This window comes from Sus scrofa, chromosome 2 (genome assembly GCF_000003025.6).
Source record: "Sus scrofa isolate TJ Tabasco breed Duroc chromosome 2, Sscrofa11.1, whole genome shotgun sequence".
Lineage (NCBI taxonomy): Eukaryota > Metazoa > Chordata > Mammalia > Artiodactyla > Suidae > Sus > Sus scrofa.
In genome coordinates, this window is record NC_010444.4 from 10,368,255 (window position 1) to 10,387,688 (window position 19,434).

Below are 19,434 nucleotides of genomic sequence, written 5' to 3' on the forward strand. Positions count from 1 at the left end.
TCACTGCTTACATCAAACTCCGAGACTTACAATCATGGTTGAATAGCGACCTCCATTTATCCTCTCCCTGACGACCACAATTTTACTCTCTGCTTCTATGAGTGTGACTTTTTTTTTTGTTCCACCCGAGGCATGTGGAAAATGGGGAAAGAGCCACAGCAGTTTCCATACCAAATCCTTAAATGCTAAGCCACCAGGGAACTCAGAGTGTGTCTATTTTAGGTAATTCACGGAGGTAGAACCATACTGTATTTGTCTGTTGTTACTGGCTTATCTCCCTTAGCACAATGTCCTCAATGTTCACCTTTGTTGTCGAAAGTTGGGTGGAGGGATCAGGATGGCCGAGGGGTAAGACATGACCCTCACCTTCTCCAGCAACCACAGAAGAAAACATCTGCATGTGAAACGATGGCACAGAACATCTACTGACCACTGGAAGAAAAGCTTAAGCCTCCAAGAAGGGCAAGACACATCCAAGCGTATGGGTAGAACAAAAGGAAATGAGAGAAAGAGCGAAGGAGAGGAGGGAGAGAGGGAGGAAATGAAAAAAAATACAAAGGAATCAGAATGGGATCAGCACTCCTGAGGGAAGCTGTGAAAGAGGAAAGGACTCAAGAGCTTGGGGGCCACTTAACTGATGGGGGATCAGCTGAGAGGGAGGGACCTTAACAGCTGAGAGGAAAGTGCAGCAGTGGGACTAGGAGGGCAAAGCAGAGAGCGAGGTGCATGGACCTTGGTACCACCGCCCCAGGACACCACTCCTGAGATGCTTGGGTGGGGGCTGGGCACTGAGACTCAGGCTTCAGACGTCAGTTCTTGGGAGAGGACTGGGATTGGCTGTGTGGAGGCAGCCTGAGGGATTAGGGACATGTGGGGAGCCAACATCACTCTGGAAGGAAGGAGGATCACCGGAAGCAGCCCTGGGACCACGAAAGAATGGGCTGGGGAGCAGGGGCCACAGCCTAGGGAATGTGGGAAGAGCCGTAGGCCCCAGGAAAAGCAAGGCACCATTGTTGGAGAGGGCAAGAGGAGGAGAGGCAGGACAGCCATGGGAATATCTTCCTCTGCCCATGTGGGTATGGTCTCTTGGGTGGTGGTGGTGGAACCTGTCGCAAAGGCTGCACGTGGTGGGGTGCCTCTTGAGCAGGGTATGGCATGAGGGGCAAACCACCAGAGCCATCTCAGAGTCAAGAGGGGGTGGGTGGCCTGCCACCACTAGGATATTGTGAACGGCACCACCTGTGGCCCCAGATACCTCACGGGTGGTGAGAGGAGGGCACAACTGGAGCTTCTCCTAGACTTCCTGAGTGTCAGCTGCCACTTCCCAGGCCCCAGGTTACCAGGAGCAGCCTGGGCCACCTCCCTGAGGGTCTTTGGCACTGCAAGGGCCCAGAAACCAGGCACTGGCTAAGGGGCCCTGCCCATTGCCTCCTCTCCCTGGAAGCTGCAACCATACATCAGCACACCCTCCATCAAGGGGAGAGTAGTCACAGTGAGGAAGGAGACAGCCATCATCTGAAACAAAAGCAACCTCCTCCCCCCACCCCAAAAAGTAGTACAAAGGGTGTTCCAATAAATAGCCTTCCAAGACTGAGTATCTGTTTTCCCTAAACTCATGGCATAAGAAAAATAAAGCAAATGAAGAAAGTCGAATAATTGCCAGTGAAAAAAGGAAAATTCCCCTGAAAGAGCAAACATGAAACAGGCCCCGCAGTCTAATAGAAACTGAGTTCAAAAGGAGACCAGTGAAAGTTTGAAGGAATGAAGAGTGGATAGGAAGAAATTAAGAATGGATATGAACAGTATGTGGATTAGTTTAGAATGGAGTATAGAATCTATAGGAGAGTGAAGAAAAAGTAGAAATATTTGAGAGATTCAAGCTGAGTTAAGGTTTGAAGACTGAAGAATAATGCAGAGGAATGAATAAGTGACTTGGAAGTAGAATAATGGAAACACCAATCAGGACAGCAGACAGAAACCACATGAAAAACATGAAAGCAAATAGAGAGATCTGTGGCTAATATAAAGCAGGCCAATCAATACATCTATGGGATTCCAGAAGGAGAAGAAAAAGAAAAGTGGATGAAAATGTATTTGAAGAAATCATGGCTGAAACCTTTGCAATCCTTTAGGAAGCAGATACCAAGATACAGGAAGCACAGAGGGCCCAAACAAGTTGAACCCAAACAAACCCACACAAGACATACTATACTAAAAATGGCAAAAGTTAAAGATAAGGGAGGATTCCAAAGACAGCAAGAGGAAAAATCTAGGAGTTAATTACAAGGGAACCCCCCCATAAGGTTATGTGCTGATTTCTCTGCGAAGATACTACAGGCCAGAAGAGAGTGTCAAGATATATTCAAATTGTAAATGGGAAAAATTTAAGCCTAGAGTACTCTACCCAGCAAGATTACCATTTACAGTAGACGGAGAAATAAGGAATTTCTCCCACACACAAAAAGTAAAAGAGGATAGCAATCTAAACCCATTCTCAAAGAAATACTGGCAGCTCTCCTCTAAAAAGGAAAGACGTAAGCAGATTCAGGATGGAGGAAATCACAACAGGAAAGTAATCCTTATAAGCCGTGTGCAGATCTAGGAGGGGAAGGTGTTTGTAAGCCGTGATAAACACGAGGATCAGCAAAAGGATAAACACGAAGATGTAAAGAAGGACATCACAATCATAAAATGTGGGGAAGGGAAGCCAGAAAGTCTAGACTCTTTTTGTTTAGAATGTATTTTAGCCTATGTGCAGCTAAAATCAGGGAAGGGGTCAACCGACTTGGAAAGCAGGGCAACCACAAGCAAAACCAAACAATTCATTCACAAAACCTAAAAGAAGAGAACAGGCATAAAATAAAGGAAATCATCCAGCCAAAAAAAAAAAAAAAAAAGGAAAGGAATAAAGGAGAAACATGAATTACTGGACAACAAAGTTCACAGTGGCAAAGGATTTATCAATAATTCCCTAACTGTCAATGGACTGAATGTCTCCAATCAAAAGACATAGAGAGGCAGACTGGATGTGAAAACAAGAGCTACATTATGCTGCTTGCAATAGCCTCACCTAAGGCAAGGACACATATAAGTTGAAAGTGAGGGGATGGGAAAAGATATTTCATGACAATGAGATGGAATGGCAAGAATGTGGGAATTGCAATATTCAATCAGTCAAACAGACTTTAAACAAAGCAGAAAGACAAAGAAGTACACTATTTAATGATAGGAGGATCAGTTCAGAGAGCATATTACACTTGTCAATATATATGCCCTAATATAGGTGCACCCAAATACATACAACAAATACTAACGACATAAGAGGAGACTTGATGGGAATACAAAAACAGTAGGAGATTTTAACTCCCTGCTCTCTCAGTGGACAGATCTTCTAGAAGAAATTCAACAAGGCAGCAGAGTCCTAAATGAGGCAATTAACAGTTAGATTTAATTGATATTTGGGCGTCACATCTCAAAACAGAATAACACATTCTTTTCAAGTGCACATGGAACATTTCTCAAGGATTGTCAGATACTGAACCAAAACTAAGCTCAACAAATTTAAGATTATGAAATTATTTCAAGCTTTCTCTGATCACAATGGTATGAAATTAGAAATCAGAACATCTGTCAAATCTGATGAACTAATGAACTGATACATGAAAAGAAGAATCAACCACGGAAAGAATGAGAAAACCTGATAAGACTAACACATGCTACAAAAAACAATGGGTCAACAAGGAATCAAAAAGCAAATATAAAAAAGACCTTGAGACAAATGACAATGAAAACACAGTCATTTAATCCATGGGATGCCACAAAAGCAGTTCTCAGAGGGGAGTTCATAGTGATACGGGCCTTCCTGAAAAAAGAGAAATGTCAAATCAACAACCGAAGCTACCACCTAAAAGAATTCGAAAGGAAGAACAAAGAAAACCTAAAGTCATCAGAAGGAAGGGTGTCATAAAGTCAGGGAGGAATCAATGAAATACAGAGTCAAAAATGATAGAAAATATAAATCCAAGAGCGGTTTTTTAAAAAGTAAACACAATTGACCAAACTCTGGCCAGACTCACCAGAAGAGAGAGACAACACGATAAGCAAAATAAGAAATGAAAAAAGGAAATATCAATGGATATGTAGATATTAAAAAATAAGAGAATTTTATGAGATATTATTACCAAGAAATTTGACCATCTAGAAGAAAGGACACTTTCTAGAGGAATACAGCCACCAAAACAGAATCGAGAAGAAATTGATCATTTGAAAAGACTGATCACAGAAATGACATGAGATATTGTAATAAAAACACTCCCTACATACCAGTCCTGATCCAGATAGCTTCACAGGCAAATTCTACCAAATTTACAAGAAGAACTTATTTCCATCCTTCTTAAATTTTCCAAAAGATTGAGAAGAAGGAATAATCCCAAGAACATTCTATGAAGTCAGCATCGCCCTAATAGCAAAACCAGACAAAGATACCATCAAAAAATTTACAGGCCACTATCTTGAAGAATAGAGACTCCAAAATTCTCAACAAAATTTTAGCCCGCTGAATCCAAGACCACTTAAAAAAGACCATACCAGCACGACTGATGGGACTCATCCCAAGTTCACAAGGATGGTTCAACATATGCAAATCAATCAACAGCCTACACCACATTAACCAAAGAAAAGTCAGAGCCCACATGAGCATCTCAAAGATGCAGAAAAGGCATTTGACACAACAAACATCCATTCAGGATTAACATTGTTACCAACATGCCTATAGAGGGACATACCTTAACAAATAAAAGCCATTGATGGGAAACCCCACGTCAATATACTACTCAATGGAGAAAAGCTGAAAGCCTTTCTGCTAAAGTCTGAAACAAGACAAGGACGTCCAGTCTCACCACTTATATAATGCGTTGAAACGCATTCAACATGGTATTGGAAGTCCTAGCCACAGCAATCAGAAAAACCAAAGAAATAAAAGGTATCCAAATGGGAAGGGAAGAGGTAAAATTGTAACTCTATGCAGATGACATAGTACTATGTATAAGAAAACCCTAAAGACGCTACCCAAAAGCTACATGAACTGATGAATGAATTCAGCAAAGTAGCAGGATACAAGCTTAACATTCTGAAATCAGCTGTCCTTCTACTAACGAACAATGAAATATTACAAAAAGAATAACAAGAATGTATACCTTTTAGAAATCACCACAAAGTATGAAATGCCTCAGAATAAACCAGACCAAGGTGGTGAAAGTCTCCTATGCTGAGAATATAAGACATTAATCAAGTAAATTAAAGAGGATTCAAAGAAATGGGAAGATATCCCATGCTCTTGCACTGGAAGCATTCATGTTATTAAAATGACATCCACTCAAAGCCATCGCAGTTGTTCATGAGATCCCTATGAAATTACTGACGACATTTTTCTCACACTGGAACAAACAACCAAACATGTGTATGGAACCATAAAAGAGCTGAATTGCCAAGGCAGTAGTGAGGAAGAAAACCAAGCAGGAGACGTAACTCTCCCAGACTTCAGACAATATTCTGTAACCGAGAGAGTGTGGTACTGGTACAAAACAGACATAGTGACTAATGCAACAGAAGAGAGAGGGAGCCCAGAAATAAGCCCAGACACCTAGTAGAAATGGACCACTGTAGTCAATGAATCTTCAAAACGGAAGCAAGAAAGAAAATGGAAAAAGACAGTCTCTTGAGCAAGCGGTGCTGGCGAAGCTGGACACCTGCATGTAAATCAATGAAAGTAGAACACTCCCTCACACTACACACAGAAGTCAACTAACATGGCTTACAGACTTAAACATAAGATAGGACACCATCGAACTCCCAGAAGAGAACTAGGCTAAACATTCTCTGACGTCAACCACACAAATGTTTTCTTAGGTCAGTCCCCTAAGGCAAGAGAAATAGGAACGAAAAGAAGCCAAAGGGACCCACTAAAACGGACAAGCTTTTGCACAGCAAAAGAAACCATAAACCACAAAAAGACAACCTATAGAATGGGAGAAAATAGTTAGAAACCATGCAACCAAGAAGGGTTTACTCTCAAAGTATACAAACACCTCCTGCAACTCAACAGCAAAGCACAAAGAATGCAATTGAAAAGTGGGCAGAAGACCTAAAGAGACATTTCTCCTAGGAAGACATATGGATGGCCAGCAGACACCTGAAAAATGCTCAACATCACTAGTCATTAAAGAAATGCAAATCAAATACCATGAGGTACCCCTCGCACTTGTCAGAAAGACCATCATCAATACGTCCATAGATGAGATATGCTGGAGAGGCTGTGGAGACAAGGGAACCCTCCTACACTCTTGGTGGCAATGTACATTGGTACAACCCTTTGGAAGACAGTTTGGAGGTACCTCAGAAAACTACGTATGGAACTGACATATGATCAAGCAATCCGACTCTGGGCATATATCCAGACCAAACTTTCATTCCAAAAGCTACATGCACCCTATGATAAAAACTGCAGCACTCTTTGCAATAGCCCAGGCATGGAAACAACCTAAATGTCCATTGACAGATGAACTGGATTAAGAAGATGTAGTGCATAGACACCATGGATATTACTCAGCCATAACAAAAGTCAAAAGAATGCCGTTTTGTGTTAACATGGATGTGATAGAGGTTCTCATACTAAATGAAGTAATTCAGAAGAGAGGAAAATATCATGTGATATCTCATACATGGAATCTGCATTGTGGCAAAACGAACCTATTCTCAGAAGGAAAGAAAACTGAGGGACTTAGAGAACAGACTTGTGGCTGCCAAGTTGGAGGGGGAGGGAGTGGGATGGAGTAAAAGTATCGGTTTATAGATACAAACTATTACATTTAGAATGGATGAGCAACGAGATCCTGCTGTATAGCACAGAGAACATAATTCCAATCACTTATGATAGACATGATGGAAGATAATATGAAAAGAGAATGTATATAATGTATAACTTGGTTATTTTCCTGTCAGTAGAAATTGACAGAACATTCTAAATTAACTATTTTTTTTTAAATGGCAGGAGTTCCTCCTTTTTTAAGGCTGAATGATATTCCATTGTATGTCTGTATCATATTTCTTTCATCCATTCAAATGTTAATGGATCTAAGTTGTTTCCACATCTGGGCTATTGTGAATAATGTTGCAATGAACAGGACAGTACAATATCCCTTTGAGATCCTGCTTTTAATTTGGGGGAATAACTACCCAGAAGTGGGATTCCAGAAGTGGGATTGCTGGATTAAATAGCAATTCTCTTTTCAAGTGTTGGAGGAACCTCCCTTTGTTTGCCAGCAGCTGCATCCTTGTCCATTCCCCCCAGCACAGGGTTCCATGTCCTCCTCCACACTTGTCATCTTTTGTTTTTTATAATGACCAACCTAGTAGGTGTGAGGTGATATCTCATTGTCACTTAATGTGCTTTTTCTTGAGGATCCATGTGAGAGGATCTATCCTCATTCCAAATTTACAGAAGAGGAAACTGCTGTCCAGAGAAGAACTTATCAAGGTCACATGACCTGTAGGTGTCAGAGGTGGGATGTGCACCCAGGCAGGAGAGCTCCAGGATGTACTTGCCTGGCCAGGATGCTGCAGTGTCTTCCACGTGCTTAGCAACCTGGGGATCATGCTGTTTTGTATTCTGTTCTTTTTCTTCAGTGTCGTATTGGAAAAATATCTCCTAACACTGAAGCCTCCCCAAACACATTTTAAGGCAGTTGCTCGATGGCTGATCTGCGCTGTGTATACTTGAATGAGCTTGGGATGTCCTAGATTTTCCCTTTTGTAAGAGGCCCTGAGGATTGCATCCTTGCTTATTAATGTTTGTGGGTGCTTATTAATATTTGTTTGTGATCATTGCTTTAGCATAAATCTTAGAAGCAAGATTTCTGGGAGAGAACCATACTTATTTTAGGGATAAATCATCTCCAAATAGACTATACCAATTTATACACTCACAAGAAACGTTCAAGATCTATCTCTAAAAATTTTTTTCTTTCTTTTCTTTTCTTGCTTTTTAGGGCTGCACCTGAGACCCGTGGCTAGGGGTTGAATGAGAGCTGCAGCTGCTAGCCTATGTCACAGCCACGGGTACTCAGGCCCAAGCCACGTCTGCAACACACACCACACCTCATGGCAATGCTGGATCCTTAACCCACAGAGTGAGGCCAGGCGTCAAACTTCATCCTCATGGGTACTATTTGGGCTCGTTTCCACTGAGCCACAATGGGAACTCCAGATTTATCTTTTTCCTGTTTTTCCTACTTTTTCTCTCACGGAAGGTATCAACTCTGTGGTCTGCAATTAGTAGAGGATAAAGGTGGAGTGTAGGAAAGATGTTTTCTTTGAAAATCAGATTTTTCTCCATGTTGGTGGCACAGGCTGCCAAAATAGAGACTGAAGAATAGCAGGCTTATTAACAGACACCTGCTTCAGCCCCTCCCTTAGGCTCATCTAGGGAGAAAAGCCTGGCCGTTTCAGGTTGCTATTACGGAAAATAGCCATGCTGACATCATACATGATCCCCAGCATGGGTGCAGCAGTGTGTTCTAGTGAAAGCACTTACGGATCCATCCATTCATTTATTCAACATGGAATTATTGAGGACCTACTGTGTGCCTGTCACTGGTACTGGAACCAGAAGATGGAGGAGACTTCCCTCATCTGTACATGGGGATCACGCCCTGCAGGGGCTCATGAGGAAACAGGGAGACTGCACGTGTCATCAACTGGGGCTGATTATTACGACTGTTATTGGTGGTTTCTCACCAGGAGAGGCATTGCTTATGGCTCCACAAGGACCACTTGGAAAACGAGTCTCACAAACTCTTTGCTTGAGTCTCCATTAAGCCAAAACCCAGTTGTATCTCAACACCTCTGCCGTTTTCTCCATCTGGCCCTTGCCACTGGGGGTCTGTTTATCTGTCTCCACGCCTGGGTGGTGGGCTCCTACCCAGCCCTCTATCTCTGGGATCCACCACAGTACCTGGCACATAGTTCAGTGCTTGGTAAATTTGTACTGAATGAAAACATGAGGGAGGAGACAGTCCTGTAGCTGACATTTTCTTGCCTGAGCGAAGAAAGTGCAGATACTTTGGGTGAGTTGGGTGTGTTTTCCATCTTATTTATTCCTCCCTGTTCCTTCTTCCATCAGGACCTCCCTTTGCTCTGACTCCTTCTGTCTAGCCTGGGCAACTATCTGGGTCTGCAAACGTGCCAACCATGGCAGCTGGGACCAGGTGGTTTGTGTCTCTGCCCTCTGGAGGAAGCTCTGAAAGGCTGATGTCTTTGTGCATCATGTTCCCCCCTTTACACAGCCCCACCAACAGTATTTGAGGCCAAGATGAGGGCCATGCTGGGGCCTCAAAGGAGTGGGGATGGCTTGGGCACCACATGTGTCTGTCACCCCAGAAGTGGGACTGGAAGGATAGTACAGGAGTGGGTGGCAGAGAGCTGATGGCTGGGGTGGGGGTGGGGGATAAGGGGAACATTCTAAGTTTGCAGGGCGTCAACCAAAGCCCTTCTGGAGCAGAGGGCCACTGTCAAAGGTCCTCTGAGAGGGTAAGAATAGAATTTTTTTTTTTTTTTTGCCAGTCTTGTAGCACATCCAGGGGCCAGGGATTGAACCTGAGCCACAGCAGTGACACCAGCCACAAGGCGGTTCCTTAACCCCTTAAGGATAGGCACTGCCTAGCATCTATTTTTTTATTTTTGTCTTTTTGCTATTTTTTGGGCCGCTTCCGCCGGCATATGGAGGTTCCCAGGCTAGGGGTCTAATCGGAGCTGTAGCCACCGCCTACGCCAGAGCCACAGCAACGCAGGATCTGAGCCGCGTCTGCAACCTACACCACAGCTCACAGCAACGCCAGATCGTTAACCACTGAGCAAGCGCAGGGACCAAACCCGCAACCTCATGGTTCCAGTCAGATTCGTTAACCACTGTGCCACGACGGCGGCCTTCCTAGCATCTATTTTTATTAACCTTTACCATCCCTCTGAGAATGTGGCACAGTTTCTGGGATAGTCACACACTGTTCTGTAATCTAGAATATCCCTCTGGCACTTACTTGGGGCCACTTCTCCCCAGCTCCAATAATGGTTCTGGAAGAACCTGTCAATCCTGGTCTCTGCAGGGCAGGGCCATGTGACCAAGTTAAACCAATCAGAGTACCCACGACCCCCTCCGTGATGGTTGGTCCAGGGTTGGACACATGACCTCAGGTGGACCAATCAGAGCCCTCCCTGGTACCGCCGCATCTTTGTGCGCTTGTTTCCCAAGGGGTTAGATGCCTTTTGGAATATAAAACCTTGGGCAGGCAGCTGCGGAGTCCTTCAGTATGTTTAGAAGCCTGAGGGAGGAAAGGTAAGAGAGAGGCTAAGAGAGTCAAAGATGGGAAGAGGGAAAGAGCAATGGAGAGGAAGCGTGAGCTGATGGCTTCTGATGACTTGGGTCCAGGTCTGAGATGTTTGGATCTGTGCTGATTCTGGATCCCCGATCTCCACTATCTTTCCAAGAGGTCTGCCCTTCCCTTGGAAAATTCGTGGAGATGGGCTCCTCTCACTTGTGGTTCAGACTAGGTCGTCAAGTCCTGCGCTATTATGAAGCACCGCCCAGAGAGACTCAGAGAGAGAGCGCTGGTTGGTAGTAGCACCATTGCAAAGGCAATCCTTTATTCTTTACTGAGAACAGGGCTTTTCAGAGCACCGAACCCGTTCAAGCTGCCCTCCCTGGCGAGGAATGCCTGGGTGTGAGGGAATGTGTGTTGGGGGGTTGGCCTGGATGTTGCTTGAAGCAGCCCCAGCATTTATGTGGCCTGAGCCAGGCCAATCCTGTTCTGTCCTTCATCATAAACAGTGAAGTACAGCCTTAAGAAGACATCACCCAGGATCCAAATCTCCCTCTGGTTCAAGGTATCCATGATTCCTCAAAGGTGCTGTAGCAGCGGTTATTATTAGCATTCTGGGAGAAGGAAAGACACAGCCGTGAGCCTGAGCCCTCACCTGCTGCTGCCAACCTCCGTATCCAGATCCTAGTCTTCCCTTTGCCTTCAAGAGACTGGTTTTGTGGGAGGCCCTGGCCCCACCCTGGCCACAGCCATTTGGTGATGAGTGGTCAGTGGTGGGTGGTGGGGGTGGGAACTGCTGGGGTGCATCTTGGCCTTTAGAGGTCCCCTTCTCCAGGCATCCAGCAGTGCACTGGTCCCACACATTGCAGATTTAAGAACCAGCCCCATGGTTGGCCCTGACCTTTCGGATGTGGCTTGAGCTGGCACTGGGTAGTCGACATTGTTAATGGTGAAGACGATGTCTGGCAAGGCCTTCCTGGCATTACACGGGACGACATACTGTTAGAGAAAGAGGGAGAGTGGTTGGTTCAGCTGATCTTTCCTGTGAAGAGCCCCAGAGTGACCCTGTGGCCTGATACTTCACCTCCTTCTCAAAGTGCTTGGCATTGATGAGAGAATGGATTTTGGCCACCGCTTTACTTGGGCCATGCAGCATCGACGTCCCGGTATCCACGATGGCCTGGCAGCCGCGGGGACAACCAATGACTCTCCCTCTGCATGTGATCCTGAGAGACAGTGGACAAAGGGGGCACCAGGGTCACGCTGAGTCTCCCATGCTGCCACCGCCCCACCCACGACTGTCTCCAGAACAGTCCTCCAGCTCTTGTCCCCACTCTGTTTTCCTTTGCTCTGGTCATTTCACTTTCCTTGATTTCCTTTCAGTTCCTGAATGCACCGGGCTCATTTGTGCCTCAGGGCCTTGGCACATGCTGGTCACCCTGTCTAGAAGGCCCCATCCCCTTGGTTGATTTCTCTCATATCTGGGTTGCAGCTTCATTGTCACATTTCAGGGAATTCTCCCCCTCTACCTCTTCCCCCACCGACTACATCAGGCTCTTCTCTTGGATATTCTCTGTACACACTTCTTCATGTCTAGCCTGGAGCAAAGTGGTAATATCATCTTTGTGGGACTTGTTTCCTGAATGTCCACCTTCCTAGATGCTAGGTCTGTAAGAACAAGGGGTATCCTCGGGCCCAGCACACAGTAAATCCACACCATGGTTTGTTGAATGTTGGAGGTTCTCTGGGGCAGCAGATGCTCATTAGAGTGGTGGGGAGGGGGACCCAGGGTGCCCTGGGAGAGCTTGTCCCAGCCCTGCCCCCTGGGCTGGCTCAGACACTGAGGCTCCCGGGCAGGCGATGAGCGACATTGCCCAGGGGCCTCCAAGGGACATGGAAGCTCTTGTGTGAGGGGCTCAACTCCTGCCTCTTGTTCTGAGGCCACTCTTGGGTCCAGCTCCCTGGTGGCCTCTGTCATATCCCCTGTCTCCCTGTGTGCCTGGGATGGGGCTGGGTGGGTCAGGGTCAGGAGGCGTCTCTCTGTCTGATGTGCTTTCCAGTCTCAGGAATGTAGCCAACCTCTCTGCACTTGCGGTAGCTTCTCCCTAAGGAGACCCGTTTTCCCAGTTTGTCCAGGATTGTGTCCTGTTTTCCCACTGGCGACCCTGTGCCCTAATCACTGCTTGGGCCTGGGTAGCCGAGGACGGTTGGTCATCTTAGCACCAGCCTGCTCAGGCTCGTGGAAGTCTCCCTGATCCTCCTTTCAGGACCCTTTAGGGACCTCAACCCATGGTCCCCGTCTGCCTCCCACAGCGGAAGCTGCAGCATCCCGGGTTGCCAAGCATCACTGGCCCTTGTCAGGACTGGTCAGGAGGCCTGGGTAAATATAAACCTCTGAGATGTGTTTGTGGTCTGTCTGTGTATGTCTGTGTCTGTTCATCTGGTGTCTCTGTGTGCCTGTGTGTGTTTCTATAGTGTGTCTCTGTACATGTTTCTATGTGTGTATCTGTCTGTGGAGTGTATGTGTGTGTGTATCTGTGTGTGTGTGTGTGTGTGTGTGTGAGACGGTGTGTCTCTGCACATGCAGGGGTGTGAACCAGTCCGTGTCTGGGCGCATGTGTGGGGAATCCCTCAGTGTGGCCCTCAGAGGGAGGGGCTTACCTGTCCAAGGCGATCTGCCAGTAGCTAGTTTGTGTCAGGGCACCCACTTGAGGTCTCCTTTGTAGTATTTCTTGTCCACGCCACCAAACATCACCACGCTGCCCTCCTCTTGTCACTGAGGAGAGGAGGAGAGGAGGGCTGAGTGTAGAGTAATGGGTGGCTTTTCTCAACGTGGCCACACACCAGGTGCGGTTGAGGGCTGTGCTTATCCACCCCTCACAGGCACTGCTATGATCCCATTTTACAGATGCAGAAATTGAGGCACAGAGGGTTGAGTACCTGATCAGCTAATGAGTGGCCCAGAGAGGTTTGAACCTGGGCAACCTGGCCAGGCTCTGAGCACCCACCCTTCCTGGAGGGCCTGGTCCTTTCCTGCAATCAGCCTACTGAGAGGTCCCTCAGGGGACCCAGCCTGGAGGGCTGTGGCTTCCACTGGGCCAGCCTGTCAATTTCAGGAAAGCTGGACCTGAGGTCACTAGGGCATGGTCAGGCTCACCCAGGGCCAGTTTCCTGGGCCTGTGACCTGAGCCATCCATGGGCCCCCGTTCAGCAGGGCCCCGTGCCTCTTCCATCTCTGTCCTGAAACTCAAGCTTTTTCACAAGGGGTCCCAAATGTTCCTTTTGCACTGGCCCTGCCAGTGCTCTAGCTGGTCCTGGGGCTCCTGGTCAAATGTGAGTGAGGAAGAAAGAGTCCCCCATCCCTGTCCTCCCTTCCTTATCGAATCCGTCAGCGAATCCCGTTCTCTCTTCCCTCACCCTGAATCCTGACCCCTCCACTGCTCTCCTCTTCCCTCCACCTCTCTGGACCAAGTGCTGCCCTTGGCCCAGGAGCATGGTTGTGTTCCAATAAAAGTGTATTGATAGTAACCAGTTGAGTGGACCAATTGTGGCCTTACGTTAGCGAGTGTGTTACCCTAGTCTAAACTATCTCTCAGAAAACTTCTGGGTTGTGTACGCTAGAATTTTTCATGCAACTTAAACCCTCTTAGAGCTGATGTGAGACAGGGTTTGTGGCAGCTCAGACTTACCTGCTCAGGTAGAAGGCAAAGACAGGCTCAGAAATTGGTCTTGCTTTCTTTAGGTTATTCAATGACGGTGGTGGTCCCTTTGATGGCGATGCTGGGATAGGCCAGCCCAGGATGCCATCGAAGATGGCATGTTCAAAGCCTTACCGGTCTCCTCCTTGCTCAGCCAAAATGCCTGGCCCGTGCTTGTGAGTTGGCCGATCTGTGGGAGAAGGGGTGTTTCCACATGAAATATTTGGGAAGCAGGCCTGGGACTTTGCTAGGATGGAGGGGCACCAGAGATGCCATCATCTTGCAGGAAACTAAGGCCTGGCCTGGGCCTCGGAGTTGACCATAGGCCAAGGTAGGACAGGGATCCAGTTCAATTGTAGCTGGGCTCTGGATTTCACCCACAGCGGCTCCTTCTGCAAATGCTATCTCCAGTTAGTAGACTGGCCTTATGCCCTTGTCCTGGGGGGAGAGAGGCTCAAGGCAGGACCACATGGTTCCCACCTGAGGAGAATGAGTAGAGGGCAGGGTAGCCTTTCCTTTGGATCCCTGGGATCTGATGGCAGAAAGGGATGAGTTTGTTGCAATGCATTGTGGGATTCTGCATCCACACAGTAAGACAGATGCCCATTATAAAAGGTAACTTCAAGGTTCTTATGAATTCCGCCTGAGAAACATGCAGTGTGTGTGTGTGAGAGAGAGAGAGAGGAAAGAGGAAGAGAAAGAGAATACCCAGGCCCTTATGAGGAGGCCGGCCTGAGTTTTTAATTAGATACTCCAAGACCGCCTAGAGTAAGAATGCACTTAGCAGGTTGCTCCCACATCTTTGGCCCCCTGCCTCCCCTGCCTGAGTGCCTGAAGCCCTGGGCTGCTCCCCAGGGTCCCCAGATCAGTTTTATTTCTCTCTCCCAAGGCCCACAACAGCTCAGTTCTGACTGGCAGCCCAGCTTCACCGCTTACCAGATGGGTGGGTGACCTTGGCCAAGGCCCTTGTTCTCTGCACCTCAGTTCCCTAATCTGTACAAAGGAGGTAATGACAGTACCTGCTGCAGGGGGGAGGGGCTGCAGGACTAAACCATGATCAAGTGGAAGTGCCTGGCCCAGTGCCAGGCCTAGTGGGGGAACAGAAATGTGTGTGTGTTTTACTCCCCCACCCAGTGCTGCCAGCAAAGTGACACCTGAGCAGCAAATCCACACGCAGACATTTCTCTGGGTCAGCATTTCTGAGAGTTTGTGTGTCAGCAGATGTACTTCCTCCCCAGGGATCTGTGTCTGTCTGGGAAGCAACAGTCCCTCCAGGGCCAGCCTGCCTGAGCTTGTGGTATCCACATTACCCGAACGGTGTCTTGGCCAAAGAAATCCTGACATCTTCCCAGAGCCGTATTCCAACTTGATGGATTTGCCCCGGTCATGGAAGGTGCTGGAGTGGGAAGGGTTGAAGGACCTGTGTGTAACTGCAGATAGAGGAGATGCGTATCTGTGAGCTTGCCAAGGTCCGAGAAGGGGGGTCGGGGCAGCACAAGGTGGGTGGGGAGGGCACTCACCACAGGCTTGCTTTTGCAGTAGATGGAGGGCACCCAGAGGTCTGATGAGCCGGTGTCAAAGACGACGCTGAACTGCTGCGGGGGTGTGCCGATGCTGATGTTGCCCACGTAGACCATCTATAGGGAGCGGGGAGGGGTGGTCAGGGCAGAACTGACTGCCCTGGTCACCTTGGTTTTGGGAAGTGCCACCAACCTTGAGGTCCCTTGTGCACGGCCCCACCTCATAGCCTGTGCTCAGACCAGTGCCTCATTGGAGCAGCTCTCCAGTGTCCCCTCAAGGCCCATCCTGACACGTCCTTCTCTTTCCTTTGCCCACACTCAATCCTTGTCCTGTCAACAGCACGCAGTTGGCCCTTTATGTGACATTCATTATTCTTTGTCTGTGTCTCAGGCTGGGCTATGTGTTCTTGACGAAGAGATAAGATCTTTTTTCAAAATCAGTAGCCATCCCGTAGTTGCTCAGCAGTTAGGAACCTGAGTGGTGTCCATGAGGGCACAGGTTTGATCCCTGGCGTCATTCAGTGGTTTAAGGATCTGGCATTGCCATGAGCTGCAGTGTGGGTCTTAGACACAGCTTGCATCCCCCATCCCTGTGGCTGTGGCATAGGCTGTCAGCTGTAGCTCTGACATAACCACTAGCCTAGGAACTTCCATATGCTGCAGTGTAGCCCTCAAAAGGCAAAAAAGACAAAAAAAAAAAAAAAGAAAGAAATCAGTAGCCATAACAATATAGTATTAGATTTCTACAGCATCACCACTCTAGGAGCTCAATAACTTTTACTCATAAACTTTTAGGTCTACGTGGGCTGGAAGGACTTCACAGTCTGTGGCTTCAAAGTTGCTTTGCAGTTGGCTTTATTGTTTAATTAGACATGATTCACTCTTCATCTGTAACTAAGTGGTTCCTTTAGTTCAAGAAGAAGAATCTTGGGAGTTCCAGCGGTGGCTCAGCCATGATGAACCCCCCTAGGATCTGTGAGGATTGGGTTGGATCCCTAGCCCCACTCAGTGGGTTGAAGAAATGGTATTGCCCTGGGCTGTGGTGTAGTAGCAGACGTGGCTTGAAATGCCTGGCTGTGGTGTAGGCTGGTTGTTGCAGCTCTAATTCAACTCCTAGCCTGGGAACTTCCATATGCTTTGGTGCTGGCCCTAGCCACCAAAAAACCCCAAAAGCTCCACGTGCCAATGACAACTCCCTGGCACAGAAGTGGAGGTTCAGTGCCACGGGTCATCTCTGGGCCCAGTCACCTCAGACCAAGAGTTGAGGTGGGAGTGCCTTCTCCTCTGGGTGTGAGGCGCCAGATCCCCCTGTGGTTCTGCTTCCTGAAGGGGCCCCAGCCCCAACATCCCTCCTGGCCCCTCCTGGGGAACCCCAGGCTTGACCAGAGCACCAGGGGGCGCTGTGGAGCCTTCCTCCCCTTTCAACTCACATCCAGGTAGTTCCTCAGCGGCTGATAAGAGAATTTCTGGACATGGGAAGAATTCTTGCTCAGGAGATTCTGGATCATGTTGTAAGGATGTTCCTTGAGGAAATTTTTCAGCAAGCCTTTTTCTCTGAGGCTTTCTCGACGGACTTGACCTTCGTGAGAGGGATCCTTTCACGGTGCATTGGGAAAAGGAAAAAAACAAGAGATAGCCAACAGCTGTCCCATGTTGTAGAAGGACTGTCACCCTCCATTGTACCGACGCTGTATTTTTCCAAGCATTGTTATGAGGAGTGTCATCCTGCAAAGACCATGGCAAGGGCCTAGGTTTGAATACAGGTTCTTTCCTGTAATGTTGCAAAAGCCATGGGAGCCCTTGGAGCCTCCAGTGGCACCAGGTTGAATGCAATAGCCCCCGCCCCCTACATAGAATGTTCTGGCTGTTAAGGAAGAGGATGGAAGTCATGTGCCTTTGTGTGTGGGAAGTCTCCACCATGGTAGCCGATCCCATCGCTATTGTCATCCAAGAGTATCTGCCTCACAGTAGCTCTGGGAGGAGCAAGGGGGATCGTGATCCTCTTTTTAGAGAGAAGGACTTTGAAATGCAGGACAGGGAGTCTGTGACTTGGCTGTGGTCATACTGCTTGTTAGAGGTCAAAAGGCCTAGCAGTAGGCCTCCTGATCTTTCTCCAGGGCTCAAGCCGAAGAAAGGATGAGAGATGGAGCCAGGAGATGGGGAATAAATTGTGCCAATTAAGAGGCTAGCGGGAGTTCCCATCGTGGCGCAGTGGTAACAAATCCGACTAGGAACCATTGTGGTTGCGGGTTCGATCCTGCCCTTGCTCAGTGGGTTAATGATCCGGCCATTGCCATGAGCTGTGGTGTAGGTCGCAGACACGGCTCGGATCCCGCGTTGCTGTGGCTCTGGTGTAGGCTGGTGGCTACAGCCCGATTAGACCCCAGCCTGGGAACCTCCATATGCCCACGGGAGCAGCCCAAGAAATGGCAAAAGACGAAAAGACACACACACACACACCACCACATAAAAAGAGGCTAGTGAATGGGGAAGAATCAGAATTGAAAGGAAAATGAACAAAACCTCCGAGTGTTCTTCATGGGTAGAGTCAGCCAAAGAGATGGAGAGAAAGAAGAGAGATCCACAGGTGAAGCACTAGAAACACATCGACACAGAAATGGAGAGAGAGCCGAGAGAAGACCTAGGAGCAAATGCAGGAGAAATGCTTTCCACAGGATCACGCTGACAGTTGCCTGGGATGTGCACGGAACAAATCCAAGGCGTGCCATTTTCACTTGGGTTGTGATGGGACTGGTGCCCCAGAGTTGTGCAATCCCGCAGCCCTTCCCAAGACCCTTGGGCCCCATGGTTCCCATGCAAAGTACTTATCAGTCAGTGAGAGCTGAGGTTTAAGACTGTCAGGAATGATGGCATTCCCTTCTAACCCCAGTGTGTGGAGGAATAAGAGGATGCCAGGGCGACAAGAAACCTTCCATAGAGAGAGATGTTGTCAGTTCTAGTCCCCGTACTTACATGACTAAGCAGTCTGAGAGGGCCACCAGCCCAAGGATCACAAGCCACTTCATGCTTCTTTCTGGGTCCAGGTACTCAGGAAAGAGGGAGTTCTGAGCATGCAGTGGTGGTGGGAAACTCCTAGTTATATATGCTCTGACATGCCTGTATCGTCCCTCTCGGCCACCATTGGACTGATAAGAATAGACCTCCTGATAAGATCTTAGCCTCCATTGATATCCTTGGGGGTGGACTTAGAAAATTCTCAGAATACAGAGATTCTACTTCTATCTCTTCCTTGGGGCTTAGCTGCACAACGAAATCAAAGTGGGGGGATTAACAAAGAATTGAGAGACACTGTGACATTGGAGATGAAACACTGCTAACAATGTGATAAAAATAAGTGCTGGGGGCCATGCTTGGCATTTCATAGTTTTGTGTGGTCTTGGCAGCCACTTTGTGAGGTGTGCCTTTCTGTCCTCTGTTGTAGCAGAGATTTTGAGGAGGAAAAGAGTTCAAATGGCAAAGTGAAGACTTAAGGCCGCCTCCTGACATACAAGTGGCTTTAGGTAGGGACCCATAGGCACAGATCATGACACTGGGGTGCCATTGTCTTCCAAGTCCTAGGCTAGAGGGAATTATTATGGCACAATTTTAATATTGGAAGAAGTGGGACACATGCATCCAAAACATGTTTTATTCATCCAACACTCCATTAATGGAGGACCCTGTGCGCCTAGGTCCAGGTTAGATGCCAGGAATCAAAGTTGAGTAAGACACAGGCAGTCCTTGTCTCAGGGACTGGCCGTCTAGGGCAGTTCTCAGAAACGCATGGCCCAGGATGCAAAGTCAATGAATGGCCTGGTTGGATGGGCATCCTGGCTGTGGCAGCCC

The 19,434-nt window shown here is 47.7% G+C and overlaps 1 protein-coding gene across 1 annotated transcript in view; it reads right to left on the reverse strand.

Moving 5' to 3' along the window:
• The window catches only part of PAG6 (pregnancy-associated glycoprotein 6), a gene marked incomplete at its 5' end in the record, with an annotated part of 75,538 nt that extends 56,905 nt beyond the window's left edge, over positions 1 to 18,633 (reverse strand). The window contains 19 exon segments of the mRNA NM_001001536.2: positions 11,272 to 11,282; positions 11,285 to 11,369; positions 11,455 to 11,596; positions 13,032 to 13,068; positions 13,071 to 13,140; positions 13,143 to 13,146; positions 14,060 to 14,093; positions 14,096 to 14,103; positions 14,105 to 14,116; positions 14,118 to 14,163; positions 14,166 to 14,193; positions 14,196 to 14,258; positions 15,379 to 15,396; positions 15,398 to 15,498; positions 15,589 to 15,594; positions 15,597 to 15,705; positions 17,019 to 17,155; positions 17,158 to 17,183; positions 18,562 to 18,633. Of these exon segments, the coding sequence (NP_001001536.2) occupies positions 11,272 to 11,282; positions 11,285 to 11,369; positions 11,455 to 11,596; positions 13,032 to 13,068; positions 13,071 to 13,140; positions 13,143 to 13,146; positions 14,060 to 14,093; positions 14,096 to 14,103; positions 14,105 to 14,116; positions 14,118 to 14,163; positions 14,166 to 14,193; positions 14,196 to 14,258; positions 15,379 to 15,396; positions 15,398 to 15,498; positions 15,589 to 15,594; positions 15,597 to 15,705; positions 17,019 to 17,155; positions 17,158 to 17,183; positions 18,562 to 18,614 (990 nt within the window).